The 25,486-nt window shown below is 42.1% G+C and overlaps 5 protein-coding genes across 6 annotated transcripts; 4 read left to right on the top strand and 1 right to left on the bottom strand.

Moving 5' to 3' along the window:
- Positions 1–3,370: 3,370 nt before the first annotated feature.
- On the top strand, positions 3,371–5,821 carry LOC135607649 (putative receptor protein kinase ZmPK1). The gene has a single exon (XM_065099607.1). The coding sequence runs from the start codon at positions 3,386–3,388 to the stop codon at positions 5,819–5,821; it is 2,436 nt and encodes an 811-aa protein (XP_064955679.1). The 5' UTR covers positions 3,371–3,385.
- Positions 5,822–6,120: 299 nt separating this feature from the next.
- On the top strand, positions 6,121–9,236 carry LOC135608539 (large ribosomal subunit protein eL20-like). Its single transcript, XM_065101559.1, has 4 exons — positions 6,121–6,216; positions 6,383–6,498; positions 6,622–6,685; positions 8,593–9,236. The coding sequence occupies exons 1-4, from the start codon at positions 6,202–6,204 to the stop codon at positions 8,932–8,934; spliced, it is 537 nt and encodes a 178-aa protein (XP_064957631.1). The 5' UTR covers positions 6,121–6,201; the 3' UTR covers positions 8,935–9,236.
- A 4,861-nt stretch (positions 9,237–14,097) lies between these two features.
- LOC103979745 (WRKY transcription factor 28-like) lies at positions 14,098–16,038 on the top strand. Its single transcript, XM_009395934.3, has 3 exons — positions 14,098–14,732; positions 15,162–15,299; positions 15,364–16,038. The coding sequence occupies exons 1-3, from the start codon at positions 14,272–14,274 to the stop codon at positions 15,701–15,703; spliced, it is 939 nt and encodes a 312-aa protein (XP_009394209.2). The 5' UTR covers positions 14,098–14,271; the 3' UTR covers positions 15,704–16,038.
- Positions 16,039–18,563: 2,525 nt separating this feature from the next.
- LOC135608538 (cytochrome P450 CYP72A616-like) lies at positions 18,564–20,586 on the bottom strand. Of its 2 annotated transcripts, XR_010485559.1 has the most exons (3): positions 20,211–20,586; positions 19,536–20,115; positions 18,564–19,266 (listed from the first exon to the last, which is right to left on the bottom strand). XR_010485559.1 is itself a non-coding variant. In XM_065101557.1 (2 exons), exons 1-2 carry the CDS (start codon positions 20,548–20,550, stop codon positions 19,817–19,819), a joined length of 639 nt encoding a protein of 212 aa, XP_064957629.1. In that variant the 5' UTR covers positions 20,551–20,586; the 3' UTR covers positions 18,564–19,816. The 2 variants fall into 2 exon arrangements, 1 of the variants encoding a protein (XP_064957629.1); XM_065101557.1 differs by having other exon boundaries at positions 18,564–20,115.
- A 4,480-nt stretch (positions 20,587–25,066) lies between these two features.
- Positions 25,067–25,486, top strand: LOC135607648 (cytochrome P450 CYP72A616-like). Its single transcript, XM_065099606.1, has one exon. The coding sequence runs from the start codon at positions 25,067–25,069 to the stop codon at positions 25,484–25,486; it is 420 nt and encodes a 139-aa protein (XP_064955678.1).

Raw genomic sequence — 25,486 nt, 5'->3', positions numbered from 1 at the left:
CGTATTAATTTTCTAAACAATGACCTTTCTCTCAGCAATAGTATCCCATTTGCATCCAACAATTTTCTTACCCGAAGACGACTTCACAAGATCCCCAGTTCTATTTTGATGAAGAGATTCTATTTCTTCATTCATCGCAATCAACCACTTAGCGAAATTATCATAAGAAACTGCATCTGAGTAGGTAGTAGGCTCACCAACTTCTCTTGTTTTTTCTACAACATACAAAGCATATGCAACCAAATTTGCATATCTTTGTGGTGGTCGAATATCTCTTCGTGGTCTATCCTTGGCTATGGAGTATTGCTCTTCTTTTGGATCATCTGCGTCAGTAGACTCGGGACCATCTACTAGCATTTTTTGAGTAGAAGAGTTCGACTGAAAAGAATTAGAACTACCAATCTCAAGCTCCACCTGCTTCTGCGCACTATCATTTTTATAACTAGTATATTCCTCTTTAGAAGATAACATAGATAATTCATCAAAAGTAACATCTCTACTTATTACAAATTTTGGGGATTTGAGATCAGAACACCATAATCTGTATCCTTTCACCCTAGAAGCATACCCAAGGAAAATGCATTTTTTAGCTCGATGTTCTACTTTTCCTTCATTTATATGCATGTATGCTGGACACCCAAAAATTTTTAAATCAGAGTAATCAGCAGGAGTACCTGACCAAACTTCCTTCGGAGTTTTAAAGTTAAGTGCTGCAGAAGGAGCGCGGTTGACAACGTAACAGGCCATATTAATTGTCTCTGCCCAAAAGTCCTTTGTCAACCCTGCATTTGAGATCGTACACATTGCTCTCTCCAAAAGTGTTCTGTTCATACGTTCGGCCACACCATTTTGCTGAGACGTCATCCTAACAGTGCAATGCCAAACGATTCCTTCATTTTTGCAAAATTCATTAAAGTCACATTCACAAAACTCCATGCCATTATTATCTGTTCGAAGCCGCTTAATCTGTTTACCTATTTGCTTCTCAATCAAAGCCTTCCATTATTTAAATGTTAGAAAAACATCATTTTTATGATTCAAAAAATAAACCCAAACTTTCCTGGAATAATCATCAATGAAAGTCAACATATACCTGGCACCACCCTTAGATTGAACTTGAGCTGGACCCCAAAGGTCTGAATGAATATAGTCAAGAGTACCTTTCGTTTTGTGAACTGTCGGAGAAGTGAAGCTGATTCTTTTCTACTTTCCAAAAATGCAGTGTTCACAAAAATCAAGTGGCCCAATACTCTATCCGCAAAGTAGACCCCTTTTGCTCAATATGCTCAAACCTTTTTCGCTCATATGACCCAAACGCATATGCCATAATTTGGTGATGTCAGAATCAGACAATGATGATGACGAAATTACAACCGAACCTGTGACAGTAGTTCCCTACAGAATATACAAGCTACTAGACCTACAAGCTTTCATAACAATAAGGGCATTTCTAGAAACTTTCATAACTCCACCTTCAGCTGTGTATTTACACCCAAGGGCCTCTAGGGTACCTAAAGAGATGAAATTCTTTTTTAAATCAGGAACATGTCTAACATTAGTGAGCGTCCTCACAATACCATAATGCATTTTAATTCGGATTGTGCCTCTATCAACAACATCACATGCGACATTATTGCCCATCAAAACAATTCCACCATTACAAGATTCATACGTGGAAAACAAATCCATATTGGGACACATGTGATAAGAACAACCTGGATCTAAAATCCATTCATTTTTAGCAGAGAAAATATTTTCAACATTCTCATCAGTTGCTACACTAACTTCAGCGGATTCAATAGTTTTCTCAACAAATTTTTCCTTTTGCTTTAATTTATTTTTCAATTTAAAGCAATCAGATTTAATGTGCCCCATTTTATGACAATATCTGCATTCCAAATTTCTATGTCTGGATTTAGATCTAGATTTAGATCTACTATTGTCAAATTCTCTTTTATCCATTCTCCCCATAACAACCAGACCCTCAGCCTGATTCTCTCTACTTTCCCAAGTGACATTCTTGTCTATATGCTCCTTAGATTTCAATGCAGATTTAATTTCTTGATACAAAGCTGTTTTTTTTCCATAAATCAAAGTATCACGGAATTGCTTAAAAGATTAGGGAAGAGAACACAAGAGTAACAAAGCCTTATCCTCATCATCAATTTTTAAATCTATATTCTCCAAATCCATAACCAAAGAATCAAATTTATCAAGATGTGAGAGTATAGATGTACCTTCAATCATCCGAAGCATATATAGACTCTGCTTCTAGTAGAGACGATTCTCCACTGTCCTCTTCATGTACAGGGCTTTAAGCTTGTCCCACATGCTCTTAGCCGTAGTCTCCGTAGCTACCTCCCGTAAAACCTTATCAGAGAGATTTAGAATAATGCTGGATCGGGCCTTCTTATCCATACCCGCAAGATCTTCCATTGACGTACCATCTGGAATGTTCTCAGCCCCCTGTAATGCCAAATCAACTCCGTCTTGAACCAGAATGACCGCCATCTTAAGTTGCCACATGCCGAAGTTGACATTTCTGTCGAATTTCTCGACAATGATTTTTGATATTGTCATTGTTGCCAAAAAATCCCAGAACCAGGCTCTGATACCAATTTGTTAGAGCTAGCCCCAGGAAATTTACCAAAGAGTAATTTTAGCAACCTGACAAAGACAATAAAGCGGAAAGAATAAAAGCGACAAGAACATCAGATTTACGTGGCTCGGTCAATTAACCTTGACCTATATCTACGGACGAAAGAGGAGCAAATCACTACTATAAAAGGACAATTACAAATGCCTTAGGAAGATGTTCATAGGCATAAAACACCGGAAAATACTAAACAAGAAAAACCTCAACTATAAGCCCAAACTATTGAACTGAGTATGAACTTAAACCTAAAGCAAACACTTAGGTTTTTCTTGTGGTGCTGTGGTGCCACTTGTGGTGCATCTGATTTCAAAGTCCAAACCCTTCCAATAGGAGATAACAAGCTTGATCATGCGACTTGCCAAACCAACATTTACCATTCGGATGCGTCCGTTCATGGATGACTAACTCGAAGCTGACGGCCTTGAGGCGGTGTTTTCAAAGGTCAACATTCCACCAAAAAGCTTGAAGAGAGAGTCCCTCGATTTAGATGCGTGTGATAGCTTGGTTGGCAATCTGCAGGTCGACATGGAACTGCAGTTCCTCTGCCGTATGGAAGAGACATGGAACTACGTGTAGAAGGGTGCATGGAATGGTGAGTTAAGGAACACGCATACGTATTTGTCGAGTTCCATGTGTATCTATCTATGCATCTATAAATGAAGACCAAATGTTTGGACCATGAGACACTCCTACAGCCAGCAGCCAGAACTGTGTTCCTCTTCGTCAGCCATGAGAAACCAGCTGCTGCTCATCTCTTCCTTTACCCTTCTCTCCCTCGTCTCTGTCTTCGCTCACTCCCTTGCAACGCCTCGTTCCACCATGGAAGTCGGCTCGTCCTTCTCGGTGGAGGACGAGAAGGCAACCACTCTGATCACCTCATTGGACGGCACCTTCTCTTGTGGATTCCACGCGGTAGGCATCAATGCGTATTGCTTCTCCATCTGGTTCACCTATTCCAAAGACGCCACCGTCGTCTGGTCCGCCAACCGGGACACTCCGGTGAATGGCCGTGGCTCCAGAGTTTCTCTGCGCCGAGACGGGAAACTGGTGCTTTCCGACGTCGATGGATCCACGGTGTGGGACACCAACACCAGCTCCGTCGGGGTTTCGTCAGCCGAGCTCCTCAACTCCGGCAACCTGGTGTTGAAGGACCGAGATGGCCGTATCCACTGGCAAAGCTTCGCATCGCCCACCCACACCTTGCTTCCTTCACAGCAGCTAACCAAAGTAAAGCGGCTCGTGTCGCCGGTCGCCAAAGACGATCCCCGCTCCGGCTACTACAGCCTCTACTTCGACAACGATAACGTCCTAAAGCTTATATACGACGGACCGGAGATTTCCAGCATCTATTGGCCAAGCCCGGATTACACTGTGTTCGGAAACGGGAGATCAAGCTACAACAGCTCCAGAATCGCAGTTCTGGATGCCACAGGCCGATTCCTGTCGAGCGATAACCTCAACTTCAACGCCTCTGACTTAGGCCTCGGCATCAAAAGGAGGCTGACAGTGGATTACGATGGTAATCTCAGACTCTACAGCTTGAATAGGTCAAACGGGTTGTGGTCCGTCTCCTGGGTCGCTCTCCGGCAGATCTGCTCCGTGCATGGCCTCTGCGGCAAGAACGCGATCTGCGAGTACTTGCCTTCTGTCAGCCAGTGTTCTTGTCCTCCGGGATACGAGATGAACGATCCCCGCGACTGGAACAAAGGCTGCAAGCCAAAGTTCAACATGACTTGCGGCCACTACACCAAGCACCAGCTTCATTTCATAGAGCTCACGGGCGCTGACTTCTATGGGTTCGATATGAGCACCTACACAACACTCATCTCCTTCCAGGCCTGCAGGAGATTGTGCATGTCGACTTGCTCCTGCCTGGCATTCGGCTACCAGAAATCCGGCGAAAATGCAATAGGGTCCTGTTACCCAAAGAGCACACTGTTCAATGGCTACAGATCAACGTCATTCCCGAGCAGCATCTTCCTCAAAGTACCCAAGTCCGTAAAATCCTCGTCCGGCTTCAACCAATCCGGCCTTGCCTGCAATCCCGTCAATTCTAGTGTCGTACTGGGCTCTTCGAAGATGTATGGAAACAACGGCGGCAACACCAAGTGGGTGTACCTCTACGCCTTTGCTGCAGCGCTTGGAGCAGTAGAGCTTGTCTTCATCCTCATAGGTTGGTGGTGTATCTTCAGGGGGCACGACACGCTCAAGTCAGTGCAGAAAGGGTACAAGTTGATTGGCAGTCAGTTCAGGAGGTTCCCATACCGTGAGCTCCGGGAGGCCACCGGAAAATTCAAAGAGGAGCTGGGGAGGGGTGGGTCGGGGACCGTCTACAGGGGCGTTTTGGATGACAAGAGGGTGGTGGCGGTGAAGAAGTTGACAGATGTGATGCAGGCAGAAGAAGAATTCTGGGCCGAGGTAAACGTGATCGGAAGGATCAACCACATGAATCTGGTTAGGATGTGGGGTTTCTGCTCCGAAGGCCGGCACAGGCTCCTGGTCTACGAGTATGTTCAGAATCAGTCACTGGACAAGTACCTGTTCGCCGACGGCGGCGGCGGCGGCGCCGTGTTACCCTGGAATCACAGGTTCAAGATCGCGGTGGGGACGGCGAGGGGACTGGCGTATCTCCACCATGAGTGCCTGGAGTGGGTCATCCACTGCGACGTGAAGCCGGAAAACATTCTCCTCGACCGCGAGTTCGAAGCAAAGATCGCCGACTTTGGACTGGCCAAGTTGTCGAAGCGGGACACCGCTGGCTTCAACGTCTCGCGGGTGCGAGGCACGAAGGGCTACATGGCACCGGAGTGGGCGCTCAACTCCCCCATCACCGCCAAGGTCGACGTGTACAGCTACGGCGTGGTGCTTCTCGAGTTACTGAAGGGGAGTCGGGTCTCCGACTGGGCAGCGGTGGACGGCGTGGAGCAGGACGTGAGGAGTCGTGTGGCAGTGCTGAAGGAGCAGCTCGATGGCAATGGCAGGTCGTGGGTGAGAGATGTGGTGGATCACAGATTGAATGGGGAGTTCAATTACGCGCAGGCCGCGGCCATGGTTAAGATAGCCGTGTCTTGTTTGGAGGAAGAGCGCAGTAGAAGACCCACGATGCATGAGATTGTCAAGATTCTATTGGCATCTCTAGAGCAAGATTCCTATGATCAACTGTAAAGGCGATGATATACATATTTATATACATATATATACATATATATATATATACATATATATATATAAATATATATATATATATATATACATACATATATATATATATATATACATACATATATATATCACTGTACTTGTGTTATCTGTCCTATTTTTATCTAACAAAATTACTTGTGTAGCAATCCACCCGAAGCAGAACCCAACATGCGGCCCGTTACGAGGCCCGATTAGGGTTTGGCGGACTCGAACGATACCTACCTATGGCTATAAATACGCAACAACCGCACGCTTCATGCTTCTCTGCCGCGAGACATCGACCCCATCCAGCAAGCCGCCGGCGCTTGCAAGGGGAGGCGACCAACAAGAGAAGGGGCGAGGAAATGGTGGCGTTTAGGGTGAGTTGTCTTTCGTTTTCTTCGTCGTAGTTCATGGTTACCGCGTTTCGATGCATACTTCTGTGCCAAATTCCTACCATTCCTTGTCCTCTGTGGTTTCTGGTGGTGGATTTCTCGCATCCGTTGGTTCTGCGGTTTTAATGCTGTCTTCCCTCGTTTCTTGCAGTTCCATCAGTATCAGGTGGTGGGGAGAGCACTCCCTTCGTCGACCGATGAGCATCCCAAGATCTACCGGATGAAGCTGTGGGCGACCAACGAGGTTCGCGCGAAATCCAAGTTCTGGTAGGCTTCCGGGCGCCCCATTTGACGAATCTCGCTCCATCGATGGTCCTAAGCGCACATTTTCTTGTTCGTAATGTTTGTTTGATGGTTATTTTTTTTGAGGTTTACGGCTTTGAATTACAGGTACTTTTTGAGGAAGCTCAAGAAGGTTAAAAAGAGCAACGGGCAGGTGCTGGCGATCAATGAGGTGGATTCTTTTTTGCGGCTGTTGTTTCACTCTACTGTTCTTGTATTAGGTTTTTTGTTTCCAGTGATTGCAAAGATCTATTAATTGTACAACTAGCAATCTATGATTGAGAAATATGTGGTCATGCAGTCAAATTTTGATTTTGATCCACGGTTACCTCTCGGTCAAATATCTTTTCTCTTAAATCAATTATTAGTTTAATGTCTTTTTCTTCTGACTTGCAGTCCTATAATTTCCATTACCGTAGAAATTGGGTATGGATGAAATCTTAGTTTGTCTCATATCTCCATCTTGGAAGTGAGAGGAGGATTATTTTATTTTACAGAGCGTCTATTACTGTTAATTCTGAATTCCAAGTATTTTAGTGACCTAGTACTGGGTATATGTGATGAGTGCGTCTAAGTAGGAAAAACTTATTATGAATTGTCTTGTAGGCATATATCGAAGGCACTGCTGTGCCGGGCTTTACGAGTCATGTGTTAGACCATGAGACTTTGTTAAAACCTTAAAAGGGAAGGCTGTGATATCCCATTATCATAAACTTATCCAATAGGATTACTGACCTCATTTTTGGGGAAGCATAAAACCTCATGACTCAAAATGCTTAAGTCAAAATTGATGATGAAATATTTATCATTATAAACTAACATAATCCTTCATTCAATGGAATAATGAATTTAGAATCTTCCCTTGAAATCAGATAATATGTTGTAATTGATCTGATGATCTATAATCATTATGGATTATGATTGTTATTACTGTTCTGCAGTATAATCATTGATACCTTCTCTTTGTTGGTGTCTTGTATTGCACAGATCTTGCAACAGATTTTCTATATCCTACTTAACAGATAAAACTGGGTGGTTATATAGTATTTATGTGTTTCCTTTATTCATCTTCATGCTATGTTGTGAGTGACGATTTCCCTATTGAGCTACTTCTTATCTTTTGGAAAGTCTTCAGCCTCGTTGAACCATTGGGCATGATTTATGGTAATCACATATTTTTTCAGTTACAAGACCATACTATACACTGAGAACCAGTTTTATGTTGATCTTGATACTTTTAAAAATCTTACTATTGGTCCAATCTGATATCGCCCACATCTTTTTCAATGTAAAGATGAAACTGGCAGTAGTCTTGTTAAAGTTGAACTGCTGCATGTAATAAGCACCATCTTAGGGGATTGAGTTATCAATGTGATGGGACTTTGAGACATCAAATGCATCGATGACATCTGGCATGTCAGACATCGTTTGTTTGTTAGATGTCTTGTTCAGTAAGCCATTTAGTGAAGAGGCCCAATAACATAGTTTATTTTGACCGGTGAAGTCACCTTGGCGTCCAGGCGTGGCCGGAGCACTCGAGAAGTGGGTCGGGCGGGCAACTTCAATCGAGTGCAGCCCAGGCGCTAGGTGGGTCACTTGGGCCAGCACCTAGCGCCACGGGCATCATGGCACCTTGGCATCTTTTAGCGCCTATTGTCCTTGACTAGACCTAAACTTAGGCAGGTATGATTTCACAAAAAAAATATTTGTCGCTATCAAACATCGCAACCACAGCAAGATGCAGGATTCTGGGAAAGGGCCTCATGCTAATCCTCTTTTCAGGTGTTTAGTGTAAAAGGGTCAAAGATGTGATCTTTTTCCACGATTTTACCACATTTGTTTTGAAATGATTGACGATGAGATTTGAGACTTGTGAAATCTATTTGATCTCTTACTTGGTTATGCAGTTGCCAGTTACCTCATTGCTATAATGTCGTGACACCTATTCTGCTGTGGATTCTCTTGTTTGAGTTTTGTGAAGGGTTTCTTGGTTGTAATGTTTGTATCCAACTTGTTGTTAGCCTATTTTTGACCATTTTATTTTATAAGTTTTTCATGAAACATTCAAATTGATTGCAGATTTTTGAGCGTAAACCAACTAAGATCAAGAACTATGGGATCTGGCTAAGGTATCAAAGCAGAACAGGTTACCACAACATGTACAAGGAGTTCCGTGATACTACTCTAAATGGTGCTGTTGAACAAATGTACAATGAGATGGCCTCTCGTCATCGAGTGAGGTGTCACTGCATCCAAATTATTAAGACAGCTACTATTCCTTCTAAACTTTGCAAGAGGGAGAGCACCAAGCAGTTCCATGATTCCAAAATCAAGTTTCCTCTGGTGTTCAAGAAGGTCCGGCCACCAACCAGGAAGTTAAAAACCACATACAAAGCATCAAGACCCAACTTGTTTATGTAGTTCTCATCTCTCTTGCTTGCAAATGTTCGGGAGCATGGACCTTCGAGTGAACGCTTTATTTGGTGAGCGCTGAGAAACTTTGTTAGTAGATTAATTGAAGTTTTGGAATTGCTTAGTTGAATGTACTATTTTGTCTTTGTTAAGTCTTGTTGGTCTTTTATCAGTCTACGGATGTGTTCTTGCGTAGTTATGCAAGTCTCTTAGCTGTTGTTTCTCATCTACTTTGTTATAGTAAGTTGTAAACCTAGTGGATTGTCTTATGGTGACGATGCTATTGGTAACACTTAAACTCAGTTTTTTCATGCTTTTGATGTGATGCTGTGGCTATTGCAAGATCAATGAACGGGGTGGTGGAATCTTGAAGCATATTATTGTATTGTGTTCATGCATGATTTTGGTCTCTTCCATGCTCTTTCCCATGGATAAAGCAGATCATGCTGTTCTAACTTTCAATCTGGAAGCAAAATTGTGGGTTGATGATGATGTTTTCTTCCCTATAATCTCACTCACCGAGGAGGTCAGAATGTCTTTTTGACTTTTGTGTCGACTGCTTTTGCTTTGTTGCCCAATCAGTAGTAGACAACAGAGTGGTATCGATGGAAGCTATTCGATCTCAAGACCATCTTTAGATCCCCGAGAATAAGGCAAAAAAAGAAGAGCAACACATTCCAAAGCACAACAGCGACGCCAAAGTTGCGTCGACGGGAACAGAGACGGCATCAATACAGAGAATACAAGCAGCAGAGCGATTAGATGTGACAGCCGCAGCAGAGATAGAAGAAGCAGAGGGCGGCGACGAGGACGACGGCCTCGAGGCAGTAGAGGATGCGGAAGAGGAGGTCGTCGAGGAAGGAGAAGCGTAGGAGGAGGGAGGGACACTTCCATCGCCAGGAGGTAGCGAAGCCGAGCTTCCACGGCCAGCGGCATCCCCCGCCGTTCAGCTTCCGGAACCAACCGCCGCCTCCACGCCCGGCCACCATTCTTCTGCTCCGCAACAGGCAGCGGGCAGTCCGATCCCTTCGCGCTCCTACCAAAGTGGCGGGGTCAGATGGTGGCGGAGAGTGGTAGTGGGGGAAGTCTATTTAGAGGGGGAGGAGAAATCGAAGGCATAGGGAATCACGTCAACTGAGAGGCGCATGGGTTGGGTTGGGTTGGGTTGCGTTGGCCGACGATGGCAGAAATAATACGCTCCCTACCGCATGGCCAAACGCACCAATAACACAATGATCCATCCGATCACTGCGTCTATGTTTTTGATTAAAAAATGGATTTATTTATTTTAAAAAAAAAATAAAAAAAATAAAATAAATAATTATATTATAGACGGTTGATATTATGGAATCTTCTATATCGTTTATATTAAATAATAAATTGAGAGTATTTCGACCTTTTTTTTTTTTCTTATAGTGGAGAGCTTGATTTTTAATTTCTCGAATACGAGTTTTATAACATTAATATGATATATGTTATTAGGATTCAGATCCAATCTAGGTCTATTGTTGAGCTATTGCAAAGATTGCATTGGTGATGTACCCGAATAATTCAGGAGATGAAAATACAAGCTAGTAGAAGACGATGATTATATAAAATCGAAGTCATCAGTTTTATATACAAGCAAATACAAGCTAGTAGAAGCCGCATAAGGAACCAATGAATGTTACAATTACAGAACGTTGGCATATCCCCCCAAGTCATCAGCTTGCTTATCTATGAGTCAGTCATCTCACTTCTCTACACACTTTAATAATGATAACTAATATATCTCGGAAGCCAAACAGAGCAATAGATTTTGCTTCTGGCCAACGGAGCAAGCTCATGTCCACAGTTTGCTGCCTCTATATCTCATGTTCAACAAACAAACACTGGACCAGTCGAAGCATTTAATGATTATAATACAAGGAAACACTAATGGGGCATTTACAAGTATACAAAACTTCATCTTACTTCAAAGTCTTGGATGCTGGTTTCATAAGGAACTCTTTCGAGTTCAATATTATCTACATCTAGACGAATTATTTATTATTAACTACAGATGATGATAACCTTTTAGTTTTAGGTTATAGTTTTCGGCTATCCCATGGTCTCCTTCATCGTTGATCCCTGGGGCATACTCATAGCATTCACAGGGCCACACACACACCTTTAAGCATGCAGGCATCATCACGAGAGAATGCGGCTCTTGATAAGCTGTCTTACTGCTTGCAGCAGAGTTCATTGGGTGTTCTTGAACTGGTCCCAAGCTGCGCTTTCCATGGACAGCACACAGCTTTATTTGCCCTCTGACACGGCCATGATCGAGAGAGAAGGAAAGAAGCCCATGGATTGCTAACCTCCCATGCATGTCGCCACTGTGCTTGCATCTTCCAACCAAGAAGGGACCAAAGCGTTGCTGCCATCTGTTGCAAGCAAAAGCTATTAGTATTGTTTTGTGAGTGCAGTAAGTTACATATATATATAAATAAATAAATGTATATTATTTATTTGATATATTAAAAATATTACAAATCCTGTAAATGACATCATATCGTGTTTTTCTTTATTGTCATTGCTTATAGACCATTACAATATTATATTTTTAGGCTTAGAGTTTATTTGATTGTGGTTAAAAATCTATTTAGATCATTTACAGTATTTTTATTGTGATTATCAAAACCTTGTAACAGGCCAAAAAAATTTTAAGGAATAATTTGGGTATTTTGTAAATTATGGATACTATTTAAAAAAGCAAAATAGACAATATTGATTGAAAAATACCCAAAATATGAGTGTTTTTTTAGGAAAATCGTTATATATATATATATATATATATATATTACAAAAAACTTTAGAATTTGAAACTTAGACTTAATTTTGTTCAGTAATTATCATCATATAATTTTCATTAATCCATTTCGAATGGGATCCAATTAGACCCATAAATCTTGATTTAAATGGGCCGGATTTCATGGAGCAGCCCGACCCGTTAATCATGGTGTGTTTTCTGTAGCTTTCTTAATATCCACGTCGAACCAAATCCGATATCCCAGTAGTGATCACGTAGTTAATACACAGCGTAGTGTTTTGGCTTTTGTGGATTTTATTTTTTTTCCAACATTTCCTGACTAAATTTTGCTCTATTTTTCTTCACTCATCAGATCTCTCTGCGAGCTTCCATAGATACAGTCGGTGACCAATCCAAATGCGTGTCAATCTTGTCGGAAAAGATTCTTCTCCTCTCGGAAAAATATTCATACAATTGCAATAAGAATCAAGAGTAAGTCAACAGCATTTATTATTGGGAATCTGCTGCGAGCTTATATTATCGATGGATGAATGGATGATACCCTTAACGCTCTTTGACATGCATCACGCCAACAAAGAATTGGCAGCCAAATCTTAAACAAGTTCCCCTACATATGATCTACAATTTGAATCACACGAAGTAGGGTCCTGTTATTGGTTCTGTGCAGGTTCAAATGGAATGATTCCAAAAGGAAAAAAGATCATCCTTTCCTTTGACTTGAGTGACCCAGGAAATTTCCTCCAAGCATTGAGCCCTCCTGATAGGACTGTGCTACTATGTGTCTTGTCTTGAACGAGAGCTTATGGTGTTCCCTTCTTACACCACTTTGTCACAGCTTGCATTGCTTTGATGCTCACACACAACGCATTTTGTATTCTCATTTATATAATGTAAAGCTACTGATGAAGAGATGTGTCGGTAATCTATTACAAGATTCAATAATGAAGTTGTTGATGAAGAAATCTCTTTGACACGAACAATCATGCACGATTCCATCAATGATTCATTCATTCATTCATTCAGCTTATTCAATTGTATTCTGACATTCTTAAACGATGCCTGGCAATCAGAATGGTTTCATCAGAACCTGACTTCAGCTGCCGGCACACATTCTTCATCTTTCCCCGTGGTATAGAATTCATGATCCATATTATTGACTGCCTATTAAGCATCGAACATTTGTAGTTCTTGGAGTGTAGAGCTTAGTCATCAAGAAAAGAGACCTGCAGCCGACGGAATCTGAGAGCTTTGTGGTGGAGTTTACAGCAGGTGTTGTTCATTGTGTTCATGCTTAGAAGCAGCAGAACCCTTCGGAGCTGCCCGCCACCAAACTGACGCCATTCAACAAACCCCTTAGAAAAATTGTGCTGCCTAAACTATGTAGGCTACCCTTATGATCGAACCGATTGATGTCACATCAGCTGCTCTCCAAATCTATCTACCTTAGGGCACCATCTAGCGACTCTCCCCATGATATTAATATACTCTCTCCGCGGACCAGTTCAATCGTGGGATTTGCGGAAGAGCTGTGGTACAACAGTCCATCAATGTTGGTGGCGTTGACGTCAAAGCCAATCGACCGGTTTCTCAGCTGCTCATGCACGTTATGGCCTCACAAAGACCCAACAAATGCGTACCTTCCCTCGGCTCCGATGGCGACGTTTCTGACGAGAGAACAAATGTGGACTAACCCTCGGTCAACAATCTCAGGCTCGCCCTTTCCGTCCCCATCTCTTCTCGCATCGTCTCTCTCTCTCTCTCTCTCTCTCTCTCTTGTGGAGGCAGCATGAGAACCAGCCGTGGAGCTTACGCAACCGCTCCATGTGTGAAGTATGCACCGCAGGAATAACTCTTCTTCCTTTGCCGTCGCAGAAATGGCTTCTCGTTCATTTGGCTCGGGTAGCTGTCAATTCTGGTTTCAGAAGTAGACTTAGCGTTGACCGTTCCAGACGAGACAAAGTTGACACTAAGTTAGGCCACTGATTAAAGGCCAGAAAATAGTGCGTAACACGATTCGACTTCCGAGTCGAGACACGAGTCGCAACCGCAAAACCCTTCTGCCGACCCAAGTGCGGCTCGAACACGTGACAGGTAGCCGCAACGTGGGACCGCACCTCGAGTCATCACCGACCGTCTGATGTTTTCCTTTTTTCTGAATCACGACCGCTTGATGTCGATCGACCGGACAACGACGCGGTTCGTCAGCTCTTCGATCCACCCGACATCCCCTCACAACTGGCACGCGTCTCTGGGAGCACCGCGTTTTAATATAGTTGACTCCGGTCCGCGGCATCGCGCGCTCTCTCTCTCTCTCTCTCGCTCGCTTGCTCGTTACGGTCGACCGGTTCGTTGCCGACTCCTCTCTCAATGTTATCATCTCCTGTGTGAAAAGCCAACAACATGACGAATTGGCTAAAGAAGTCTGCCTATATACGTATTGCGAAGGCAGTCGCTGAAACTTCCTCCATTCCAGCCGATTTCTTCCTCTCGCTCTCTCTCTCTCTCTCTCATACCAGCCTCGTATCCTCTTTATCTTCTACGACTCAAGCGCTATCATGTCCGGAGATCAGGAGAGGGAGCCTCACCCGTTCCCGTACCACGAGGAGCTGTCGGCGGTCTTCTCCGGGAAGCCAGCAGGCAGCGTCGCTGAAGCTGGTCAACGTGGTTTCGATCCGCAAGCAGTGTCGACGCCGTTCGAGAGCTTCACCGAATTGTTGTGTGGCACGCCGACGGACGACGGTTCTTTAGCTAGAGCTTTCGGGTTCTCGTGTTTAGCGCCCGCAGATGCGGTTGGTTCCCGTGGTGCGGCGTTGCGTGAGTTGATGGCCGATGGTAATGATAACTTCAGTTGCAACTTGACGTCGACGTCCTGGTGCGGTGGAGGTACCACTCCGGTGACACCTAATTCTTCGGCCTCTTCGTCTTCCACTGAGGCGGCCGGAGAAGAAGGCGGAGCACGGCGTAAGAAGGATCAGCTGAAGCGGGAGGAGGACGGGGACGATATGTCTAACAAAGTGTGAGTTCTCCTTAGCAAGTCCCTCCTTTTTGCTTCCCACAAACAAATAAAATAAAATAAAAAGATCTTCTTTTTGCCTTTTTTTTCCTTACCATCATTTTCTGCTTTTGTCGATCGATAGCAATTTCTATAATCTTAGTTGACTAATTTGCTGGAAAAGACTTTGATAGATTATCATTAGACAAAAAACCTTATGTTTCTTTCCGTTCCATCTTCTATTAGTAATCTTCGGGCAAAAAGGTTTCTCCACATCTCAACCTTTATATTTTGACAAGACAACCTTTTTGACCGCAAGGGATCAGTGAGTCTCGAAACCTTGTCTGCTTTTGTTGGATCTCAAAGTCTTCCTCGGAAGGGATCGATAGCATGGATCTGATATGTTGCGGTGGAGTGCCCTACGAGCTGATCGCTTGAAGTTTCGTTGAGCAGGAAGAAACCGAAGAAGGAGAGAAGGCAAAGGGAGCCACGCTTTGCTTTCGTGACCAGAAGCGAGGTCGATCATCTCGACGACGGCTATCGGTGGAGAAAATACGGCCAGAAGGCGGTCAAGAACAGCCCTTATCCAAGGTAAGTCAAATCATAGGTTCACATTCTCCACTTCTTTGGCATATGATGGTTGCATGCGTTTCAGAAGCTACTACCGTTGCACCACTCCAAAGTGCCCGGTGAAGAAGAGGGTGGAGAGATCTTACGAAGATCCAACGATTGTGGTGACGACGTACGAAGGCAAACATACACATCAAAGCCCACATACAGTTAGAGCGAATACGAACCTATTAGCTCATCCTCTTCCGATGATGTCGACGAGCTTCTCTCAGTTGCCCCAACTGGGGTGTACCACCCAGCAAGGGAACATAAACCCTAATGCTTTCCCGTCAAACTTATCATCGGCGCTTCAACCGTCCCGATTCCCCGACTGCGGTCTCCTCCAAGACATACTTTCCTCCTTCCTTCACGGCAGCCAACCATGACCAAAAGGCCTCATTGAAGTTTCCTGTTTCAGAACTGCCTTCTTCGGATATGATATGTGGTATCCACATTTGCGACCATGTATCTGTTTATTGTATGTCCTGAAGAGTACTTAATTAGCTGCATTAAGATTCTTGTAACTTTCAATGGCCTTTCGAGATAAGTGTATTTAGCTGGTGGATTTTGTACACATTCTATCATACAGTCTCATAAACTGGGTCTGATTCAGGAGAGCTTGAAGATGCATGTTAATGGTCGCAGCAGACTTGTTAAGGTTTCTTGATTTATAGATAGATTTCTCCTCAGGGGAACAAATTTGTAAATTATTCTATAAAAATCTTTTTTAACTAATTATTAATCAATATCAAAATTTCATGTGAAATAATATATACCAAAGAGGATGGAATTGAGTTTATAGGAATAGTTATCAACAAATAATGAAATATATACTGAACTGTGGGCTTGGCCCATAGTAGCATCCATTATTTGATAGAAGATTATGATGATGGTACACACGAAATGATATCACTATATTATTTATATCTTTAATCAATCTATGATTTGATGATCGAACCTAAATAATTGATTTAATCATGTGATTTGAGTGTATGATCAAGGAAAATCTCTCTCTCAAAATCTATATAAATACTCATCACCTTAGTGAATGAAATCCACCCTTTCACAATATATTCCTCAATTCTACATGGTATCATAGCTCCTCTTACCTTGAGTAAGACTTCCCCTTCCTCGTTGTCCGAGGACAGTAATCCCTCTTCTCCATTGATTTGTCATTATCGATTTCCTACTATGCTCAATAACAATAATTTCTCTACTGATCTACCACTACTTATTTCTAGCCTACGATGGGTGACCATCAAAAGTTCTAACCTATGAACCATGAGGTTCATCCTATTTATAGAGATGAAGCAGCTTAACACTTAATGGATCATATACTCATTGGATCTCTATCTAATTATCCAATTGGATCTCCATCTAATTATCCAATTGTCCAATTGGATCTTATCCATAGGATCCAAACTGGGGGCTTCGCGGATATATCATATCTGCATCTCTACTCATCATAACATCCACTATATGTATAACTCTAATCTCTTTTAAATTATCCAAGGATGACAATTATGCATATGCACGAGTATAATTCTCTAATTTTCTCTTTGGATATGATCTATTAGGCTACATCGTTGGCTCTCTCAATTATCTACTAAAAATGATCAAAATACTAGGAGAATCTAGCCTAATAATAAATCTTGATTATAAGTTATGGTTACAACAAAATCGTCTTATTCTATAAGTAATTCAAACCTTAATCATTGGCTCCATAGCACCGCTAATATCTTCATATAATACTACAGTAGAAGTATGGTCAAAGTTACAAACCATCCTCACCAATCACTCTCATACTCACATGCTAAATCTTTTATCTACTCTGATGAAAATAACACAAGAGAAAAGTATTACTGATTATATACAAAATAAAAAAGTTATTATAGATGACTTGGTTTTAATAAGTAATTCCCTAAGTGATGAAGAAGTTATTATCTATACTCTCAATGGCTTAGGAGACGAATATAATGAACTAGCGATAATAATTTGGGCATGAGACTCAACAATGTGATTTGAAGAACTATATAATAAATTAATTAATCATAAAATATATTTGAAAAGAAAAAAGAGGATAACATGACCTATTATCATAGCTTCATTCAGTCAAAAATATAAAAGAAAGAGCAATCAAAGCAACAAGAACTTCAATAACCAAACAAGATGCCTTATGAATACATGAGAAATACATAGAGCCATAATCCTCTATTACACAATCAACCCTTCAATCATGATGGCAACTTCAATTTAAATAACTCAGTAAATAACTTCCACTATAACTATCAGTAGCTTTAACATCCTAATAATAACAATAAATAAATCATTTGTCAACTCTGTGACAAAATCGGATAGACAATAAAAGTTCATCGATCTTGACCTAAGCCTATTGCTACACTTAGTTGGTGTAGTAGTACTTCAATTGCTACTTCAACCACTCTTACTTTAGTTGTTGCTTTAATCGATGTGTGGCATTGTCGCCCATCATCCTTCATTCAACAATAACTTCTTTTTTGTTACTCTCTTTCAACTTCTAAATTAAGTAGAATTATAACTTATTATAATACTTAGTAATAAAAGTTATAGACTACCTTTTAAACTATTTTTCATATCCTACTTTATACCATTTAAAATTATCTATATCAATGTTTGGAGCATTCCTCTAACCGCTTCTTTTGATAATTTTAAATTTTATGTCATTTTCGTGATTACTTTATTCAATATACATGGTTATACCATCTTAAACATAAATATAAATTCATCAAAGTCTTTATTCACTTTAGAAAAATGATTAATAACTTCTTTTAGTCTATCATTAAAATAGTTTATTCTAATGAAGAAGGTGAATACCAAACATAGAAAACCTACCTCCCGTCCTATGATATACAACATCTCAAGTCACTACCGCACACACCTTAACTAGCTGGCTCTGCTAAACGAAAGCATCAACATATAGTTGAAACTGGTCTTATGTAACATAGAAATTGCCAGATCAAAGACTTGGCATGTCGATTGCACTATGTCTAACAAGATACTTGCATTTAAGAATGTGGTCAAGGCAACATGATCCAAAGCCAACCTCAAAGAACCCATTCAGGACTTGGCCAAATACCCACTGTGGAAGAACAGAATAGAAAATTATTCACACAATCAGAGACTGGTAGAAAAAGCCTGCTTTAGAATGTATAAAATACCAAATTATTCCACCTTGAGAGCAATAAAGATCACAAAAGCACCTTCAAATAGGTTAAAGGGGGAATTAACAAAATTATGACACAACCATCGACATATATAAAGCTTGTAGCTATGTGATGGAACTTAAATTTCCAAAGTAAATGGAGTCATCAAGACAAAAAACTTCCTGATGCAGGTCATACAAAAAAGCAAAGAGATCAATACACATTGCCATGGGCTGGCATATCATTTTGCTTGAGGGTGCGAGGCAATGAAGTCTACAGCAACATTTATTGAGTCAATCTTGTCTGCTTCGTCATCAGGAATCTCAAACCCAAATTCCTCCTCCAGAGCCATCACAATCTCTACAGTGTCCAAACTGTCAAGACCAAGGTCCTTCTGAAAATGAGCATTTGGTGTGACCTACACAGACCAGTATACAAAAGAGATCGAGACAGGATTCCCAGTCAAAAAAGGCTGAAATTTATTATAATCAATAGGAAACTAAATTTTATAGATATGCCATCATCGCCCTGCAAAGTAGAAGAGCTTGCATTCTTCAATCACATCTTCGGTTGTCATCCCGGCATTCTTGTTCCCATCTTCTTGTAAGTGCTTCATGTTAGACTCCATCAACAGGCCCAACAGGTCATCGGTGCTTGCCATTCCAGTCTTTATATCCTGTTCTCTCTTTTTTATTATGCCTCTCAGAATCGATCGGATCTCTCTATCAATTGCTTTTATTCTCTTGTTCTTTGGGGTGGGGAGAAACCTGTTTGACAGCAATTATTAGTAGCCGTATCCTACGAATCATTCGAAAACTCGCATAATTTATGAGCTCAATACAATACTGTGATTAGAAATGTGTAGCAGCTTCGAAGTCTTTGAGATGAAGCTTTGAAATGTGCAAGCAAGGCATCAATGGACCACCTACTGTCTCGGATCATCAAATCAATGATCCTTTCAACATAACTAAATTCTGATGTTTCTTCCTTTAAAGCTTCGTTCAACAACAAGGAATTGAGTAGGAGAAGGACTCACCTGTACCCTGGGACATAAAGATTTTGGACAACCTGAATAAGGAGCTCAGCCTGCTCAGCTTGAAGTTGTAAAATTTGCCTTCCTTCTTCGTAGCTGCTACCGAAAGCAGTTCGTGAAATGACATCTCCAGTGAAGCTTTGGAGCTCAGGCCAAACATCTAACTCATAACATGCCTCAGAGCCCGCCATATTCTCCCATCTATCCATCAGATCACTACAGCAAGCAGAGAATGCCGGCAACATTCGCTGCAAAATTGATGAGGATAAACATTTTGGTATGAATCAAACTGGAAACAGGACGGATGGATGCACTTCCAAGATGTTCCGTTTGGGTGTTGCGCAGAACAGTGAATCAATCACATTTAGCTTCTCCGAATGGAAAGCAGGATTCAGAATCCTCCTATGTTTGACCCACTTTTCGCCTTCGTACACAAAGAGCCCTCTGGCGAAGAACCGGCTGAGGGGATTCTGGTTCGGCTTCCCAAAGTGGCCGAACTTATTGGATAGAACCTCCCTCACCAGCTCCGGATCCGTGATGGTCACCTGCGGCACAGGCCCGAACCATGTGAATGATATCTTACCTGCATGCACAAGAACAAGATCGAGTTCGAACAATTGGAGCTCGTGCCCAGGCGATGACGACAACAGAGGAGGAGGAGGAGGAAGAAGCGCTTACCGTACTCGTCCATGGCGCGATGAAAAAAAGGGAGAAGGCGAGGGATGATGTTGTGGGCGAGGGGCATGGGCTTGGCGCGGGCCTCCTTTCTGAACCGCGCGATCTCCTTGACGTCACCGTAGGGGAAGCGGTATGGGGTGCCGTTGAGCCCCTGCGCCCGGAGCGCGCGCTCCAGCTGCCTCGGCCTCCACCACGCCCAGTTGAGCACCCGCAAGGCCCACGCCAGAAACAGCAGCCCGGCCACGCCCCATCCCAAGCTCCACAGCACGTCCGCCGCCAAGAACTCGGCCGTGGCCACGGACGATCGTATGGGTGGAGCCTCTAGCAAACACGACTTCATGGCGACGAAAAGGGTGGAGGGTTCGAGAGAGATGACTTCAGCGATTACCTACGAGAGCTTCGTAGTCAAAGACGGCGGCAATTGTACGCCGCATGACTGAAGCGGACAAATGTTTCTCCGTTGCTTGATAGAAAATTTACCAATAGACATATAGTTGTTACATGTTATCCCAGATATCATCTATATTCAAAGTAGAGAAATATAAATAATCCTATACTCGTTGAAAGATATCATCATCTTTGTTTTTTTTCTCTTTCAAAAGTATAAAAATATATCCTAAACAAAGAAAAAAAAGCAAGGAAGAACTCTTTCCTTTTTTGAACTACTTGAGGATCTCATAAAATCATCATCGACCCTGGTTTTCATGTAGGTGGCACCTCAGGAGCATGATAATTTTACCTTGAAGCTCGACTCCTCTATCTCAAAATCACCTTGGATCTATCTAGGAGCTACCTTGAATCCACATCGGAACAACCTCGAAGCCCTCTCAGAGCCATCTCGGAGGCATTTCAAACAATCATATGTATATGGGTCTGGATCACGTCGGACTGACCAAGATGTCAATGACATTTTTTCCTAACAGTTTGGTGCTAAAAGAAAGACACAGTTTGGTACTAAAAGAAAGACACAATATCGCAAGAACGTATGCCTACTAACTCTCTCAATGAGGAGGCTCTACCTCCAACTCATAGCACTTTCACTCGGGGGGGGGGGCAAATATCATTCTTCCCACATGTGGATGTGTCCACCTCGGAATAGACGTCGACAAGGCACTAGCGCGTGACCTAAGCCCCACACCCCTAAGGATGAACCTGAGCCACCTGCTTGTTCCTGCTGAGGTGTTCCTAAACCTTGCCATTCATGAGTAGATGCTTATGAGCATGTTGCAAGTTGTTGCCTCGCTCTTGCCTCAACTAGCCCAACAAACGACACTGCCATCTCAACCATAGATAATGCCTCAAGTACCACTAACACTAGCACCCATCAGAATCCTCCCAATTGACATAATACTAGCATATCAGAATCACCTAATATTTGCTACAGTGGAGAAGGAATATGAAATCTACCATGATGGAAAGAGGATTTGAAGCTTACCACGTCAAGAAAACCTGAGATATGCGACAGTAGAGAAGGGACAAGAAATCTACAATGATGAAAAGAATATTTGAAGCTCACGGTAAGACTTGAGATCCACTACAATGGAGAAGGGACATAAAATCTACCATGGCTAAAAAAGAAAATTTGAAGCTTATCATAGCGGGAAGACTTGAAGAAAAGATTTGAAGCCCACTATAGTAGGAAGACTCGAGATTCGCTACGGCGAAGAAGAGACATGAAATCTATCACGATGGAAAGAAGATTTGAAACCTACTATGACGGGAAGACTCGAGATCTACTACAGTTGAGAAAGAATATGAAATCTGCCACGACGGAAAGAAGATTTGAAGCCTATCACAGTGGAAAGACATAAGATCCACTATAGTGGAGGTGCAAAGCCAAATATACCTAAGATATATGAGTTGGAAAACCCCAATCAACACTAAAATAAATATGTTATGATGAAGGCACAATGTTGAATGCACCTGAGATACAGAAGTCAGGAAAACCCAACCAATACCAAAATAAATCTACTACGACGAAGTCATAAGGCCGAATGCGCCTAAGACATCAGTCGAGAAAACCCGAGATATCAAAATAAATCTGTTATGACAGAGGCACTAGGCCAAATACACTCAAGAAGCATGAGTCAAGAATACATGATCGACACTAAAATAAATCGCCTATGGTGGAGGCATAAGGTCGAATGTGCATAAGAAACCTGACTAGTTTGTTGTAGCAGAGGCACCGGCCAAATTTTTCCAATGTATATGAGCTGAGAAACCTAATTATCGCTAAGGAAAAATCACTATGATGGAAGTACGAGCCCAATGAACCTGAGACACCTTAATCGAAAAATACCCGACTTACAAAACGAGATCCTCGAACATTGTCTTAATGGAAAAACCCAAATGATGTGCTTCAAATCCCTCTTGTGATAGCCCTGAAGCACGCCTTTAGGGGAGACAAATGATAGAGAATTTACCACCAGTTGACATGTAGTCACCACATGTCATCCAAGGCATCCTCCATCCGCCTACATGTACAAAGATTCAAAGTAGAGAAATGCAAGCTTCCTTCTTGTTCACTATGGTAAGGAAGGCAATCACAAAGTTCCATATCTCCTTTTATAATAATGAAAGCTATTAGGAAAAAATAGTTGATGTTTGTGTCAATACGATGTGGCCCTGATCCATTTGCAAGGAGTCATCCGAGGTAGAGCGGGGTTTCTCCAGCCTTGTTCATGCACAAAGATTGAGGTTGGGAGGGGTTGCCTCATTCATGCATAAAGATCGAGGTCGGGAGGGGTTTCCTAAGCCAATACCTTCGAGCTTAAGTTATTACTTAGTTGCACCTTTTCTTATGTTTTTTTCCCCTGCTTTATATGGAGCTAAGGGTACATTTTTATACTAATCTCAAGGGAGGAGAATATTTTATGAAGATCTTGTAGATAAGACAATTTGTAACTATCCCAAATTACCTTTTGATTTTTTAAAATATTCCTACAAATATTCTACAATGGAGCCGATTCGTAATCGACCCGAACTGCCTTATGGTCTTATAAGAATATTCTTGCAAAGATTTCATTGGGGAGACGATTCATAAGCGACCCAAACTGTCTTCTGGTCTTCTGAGAATATTCCTATAAATATTCAGTATGAGAGCTAATTCATAACCGACCTAAATTGTCTTATAGTCTTCTATGAATATTTTATGAATATTTTATTAAGGAGGCAACTTAGCAACTCAGTAACTACCCAAGCTACCTTTTGAGCTTCAGTCTTTGTGGACAAGAGGTTATTGGCTTGATATAGCAATGGCATGGCGAATGGTAGCTAGTGGAAGGTCACCCTGCCTTGATTGGGGCTATGTAGCCATGGGCTGGATTCCATAAATAGTACTAGGACTATGTTTTCATGTCCTCCTTGACTAGTATTTTAAAAAATGAAAGGGGTAAAAGAGGGGGAAAGAGAGAGATGAGCATCTCAAGGGAGACTCCTCGATTACCATTTTAATATTGGAGGAGAGAGGGGGAATCCCCCGTATCCTCCTTGGTTAGCACCTCGATGGCAGGAGGATTTCTTTATATTCTCCTACATTTTAGTAGTGGAAAGGATTGACTTTTTTCTTATTTAAGTGTCTCTTCCATAGGATCCTGAAGGGACATTTATATGAATTTGAGAGGGGTCATCCTACATTTAGAAACCTCTTTTGGTTGGTTTGGTGGGGTTCATTCCATCGTTCAAACTCTAATCTCAGGAGCCTTCTTCTTGGCTTTAGTTCCAAAAGACCATATGCTAGATAATAATTGATCAACGATACTCCTATATCATATACGTAAATGCATGTATAATAAATGATAATCTCATACATCTATGGTTAAACTTAGAAGAGCTCATAAAATCGAGTTCTTCTGAATTATATTTATCTTGGGGAACTGGAAATATTCAATATGAGAATGTTAAGGAATACATGCTCATAGTAAACTTGTGTTTGATCCCTATTACAACAATGGGACTCAACTTCACATACATATTTTGGTTGCGATTTCCTCAGTATAAGTACTTCAGAGTTTTCGCAACCTTATTTGAGTATCGTGCTAGGGATGAAGAGTGAAGATAGTATGTGGAGCGTAAGCATACGACGGTGAGAGATCAAAGGAGAAATGCTGAAGAATCATGCTCAGTCCCACCTTTGCTTCCAACAATGCAAAGTTCTAGTTGATGCAAATTCGAGGGCCTCCACCGAATGGGAAGAACTCAACCTGTTCCTTTGATGCCTTTGAGACCCCTTCGATGAACCTCTCTGGATTGAACTCACTGGCATCTTTGACCCATAGGTTTGGATCATGGTCAACAAAGATTATATGAAGTAGGAGGAGAACTCTTGGTGGGTAAACTACATCCCCAAGTTTCATTATCTTGTATGTCTGCCTCAAACTTGTGTAAAGCATAGGGTGTAATAAAAAATAACATAAACATTTAAATACTTTGAGTTTTTGAATATTTAAAATTTTACGAAATAATTTTTTAAATAATGACTGATGTTGTAGGACTAGAGTGAGCTTACGGTTAATTAGGCAAACTACAGTATGAAAAGCTACTGACCAGACAACATCTGCGTTGCTGACATGGACAATGATCTGCTTGAGCATGCATCCTACTTGGCAGGTCCGCGCCAGAGAAGAAGTTCTTCGAGTCTTTGGCGAAAACAAACCCGATTTTGATGGCCTGAGCCACTTGAAGATCGTTGAGTATCATCTTCCTGCTTTGTTCTTCTGCTTAGCTGAACTAAACACACTCTGATTGCTAGTTGTTTCGACCCTATTCATCAGCATGCTGTTCTTGTTCTTTCTTGGACTGAAAGACGAGGAAGATTTCACCAAGTGATGGACTGAAATTTGTGTGGGCAGGTGACCATGCTTCTGTTTGAGGTGCTCAGGCTATACCCTCCAGTAATTATCCTCCAGAGGCAGACATACAAGACGATGAAACTTGGGCATGCGGTTTACCCACCAGGAGTTCTCCTGCTGCTGCATGTAATCTTCGTCCACCATGATCCAAACCTGTGGGGCAAAGATGCCAGTGAGTTCAATCCAGAGAGGTTCGCTGAAGGGGTCTCAAAGGCGTCGAAGGAACAGGTTGCGTTCTTCCCGTTCGGCGGAGGCCCTCGAATTTGCATCGGCCAGAACTTTGCGTTGCTGGAAGCAAAGATGGGACTGAGCATGATTCTTCAGCATTTCTCCTTTGATCTCTCGCCGTCGTATGCTCACGCTCCCCACACTGTTTTCATTCATCATCCCCAGCACGGTGCTCAAATAAGGTTGCGAAAACTCTGA

The sequence above is a fragment of the Musa acuminata genome, chromosome BXJ2-3 (assembly GCF_036884655.1).
Source record: "Musa acuminata AAA Group cultivar baxijiao chromosome BXJ2-3, Cavendish_Baxijiao_AAA, whole genome shotgun sequence".
Taxonomy (NCBI): Eukaryota; Viridiplantae; Streptophyta; class Magnoliopsida; order Zingiberales; family Musaceae; genus Musa; species Musa acuminata.
Note: the sequence above shows the minus strand (reverse complement) of the source record. Positions and strands in the feature narration are given on the sequence as shown.

Bases quoted from the DNA above. Each gene is read 5' to 3' on its own strand.
- LOC135607648 (XM_065099606.1), top strand. From the start codon at position 25,067: ATGCTTCTGTTTGAGGTGCTCAGGCTATACCCTCCAGTAATTATCCTC.
- LOC135608538 (XM_065101557.1), bottom strand. From the start codon at position 20,550: ATGAAGTCGTGTTTGCTAGAGGCTCCACCCATACGATCGTCCGTGGCC. The intron at 20,116-20,210 runs GTAAGCGCTTCT...TTGTGCATGCAG, and splicing joins TCGCGCCATGGACGAGTACG to GTAAGATATCATTCACATGG.
- LOC135607649 (XM_065099607.1), top strand. From the start codon at position 3,386: ATGAGAAACCAGCTGCTGCTCATCTCTTCCTTTACCCTTCTCTCCCTC.
- LOC135608539 (XM_065101559.1), top strand. The intron at 6,499-6,621 runs GTAGGCTTCCGG...TTTGAATTACAG, and splicing joins CGCGCGAAATCCAAGTTCTG to GTACTTTTTGAGGAAGCTCA. The intron at 6,686-8,592 runs GTGGATTCTTTT...AATTGATTGCAG, and splicing joins AGGTGCTGGCGATCAATGAG to ATTTTTGAGCGTAAACCAAC.
- LOC103979745 (XM_009395934.3), top strand. From the start codon at position 14,272: ATGTCCGGAGATCAGGAGAGGGAGCCTCACCCGTTCCCGTACCACGAG. The intron at 14,733-15,161 runs GTGAGTTCTCCT...TTCGTTGAGCAG, and splicing joins GACGATATGTCTAACAAAGT to GAAGAAACCGAAGAAGGAGA. The intron at 15,300-15,363 runs GTAAGTCAAATC...CATGCGTTTCAG, and splicing joins AAGAACAGCCCTTATCCAAG to AAGCTACTACCGTTGCACCA.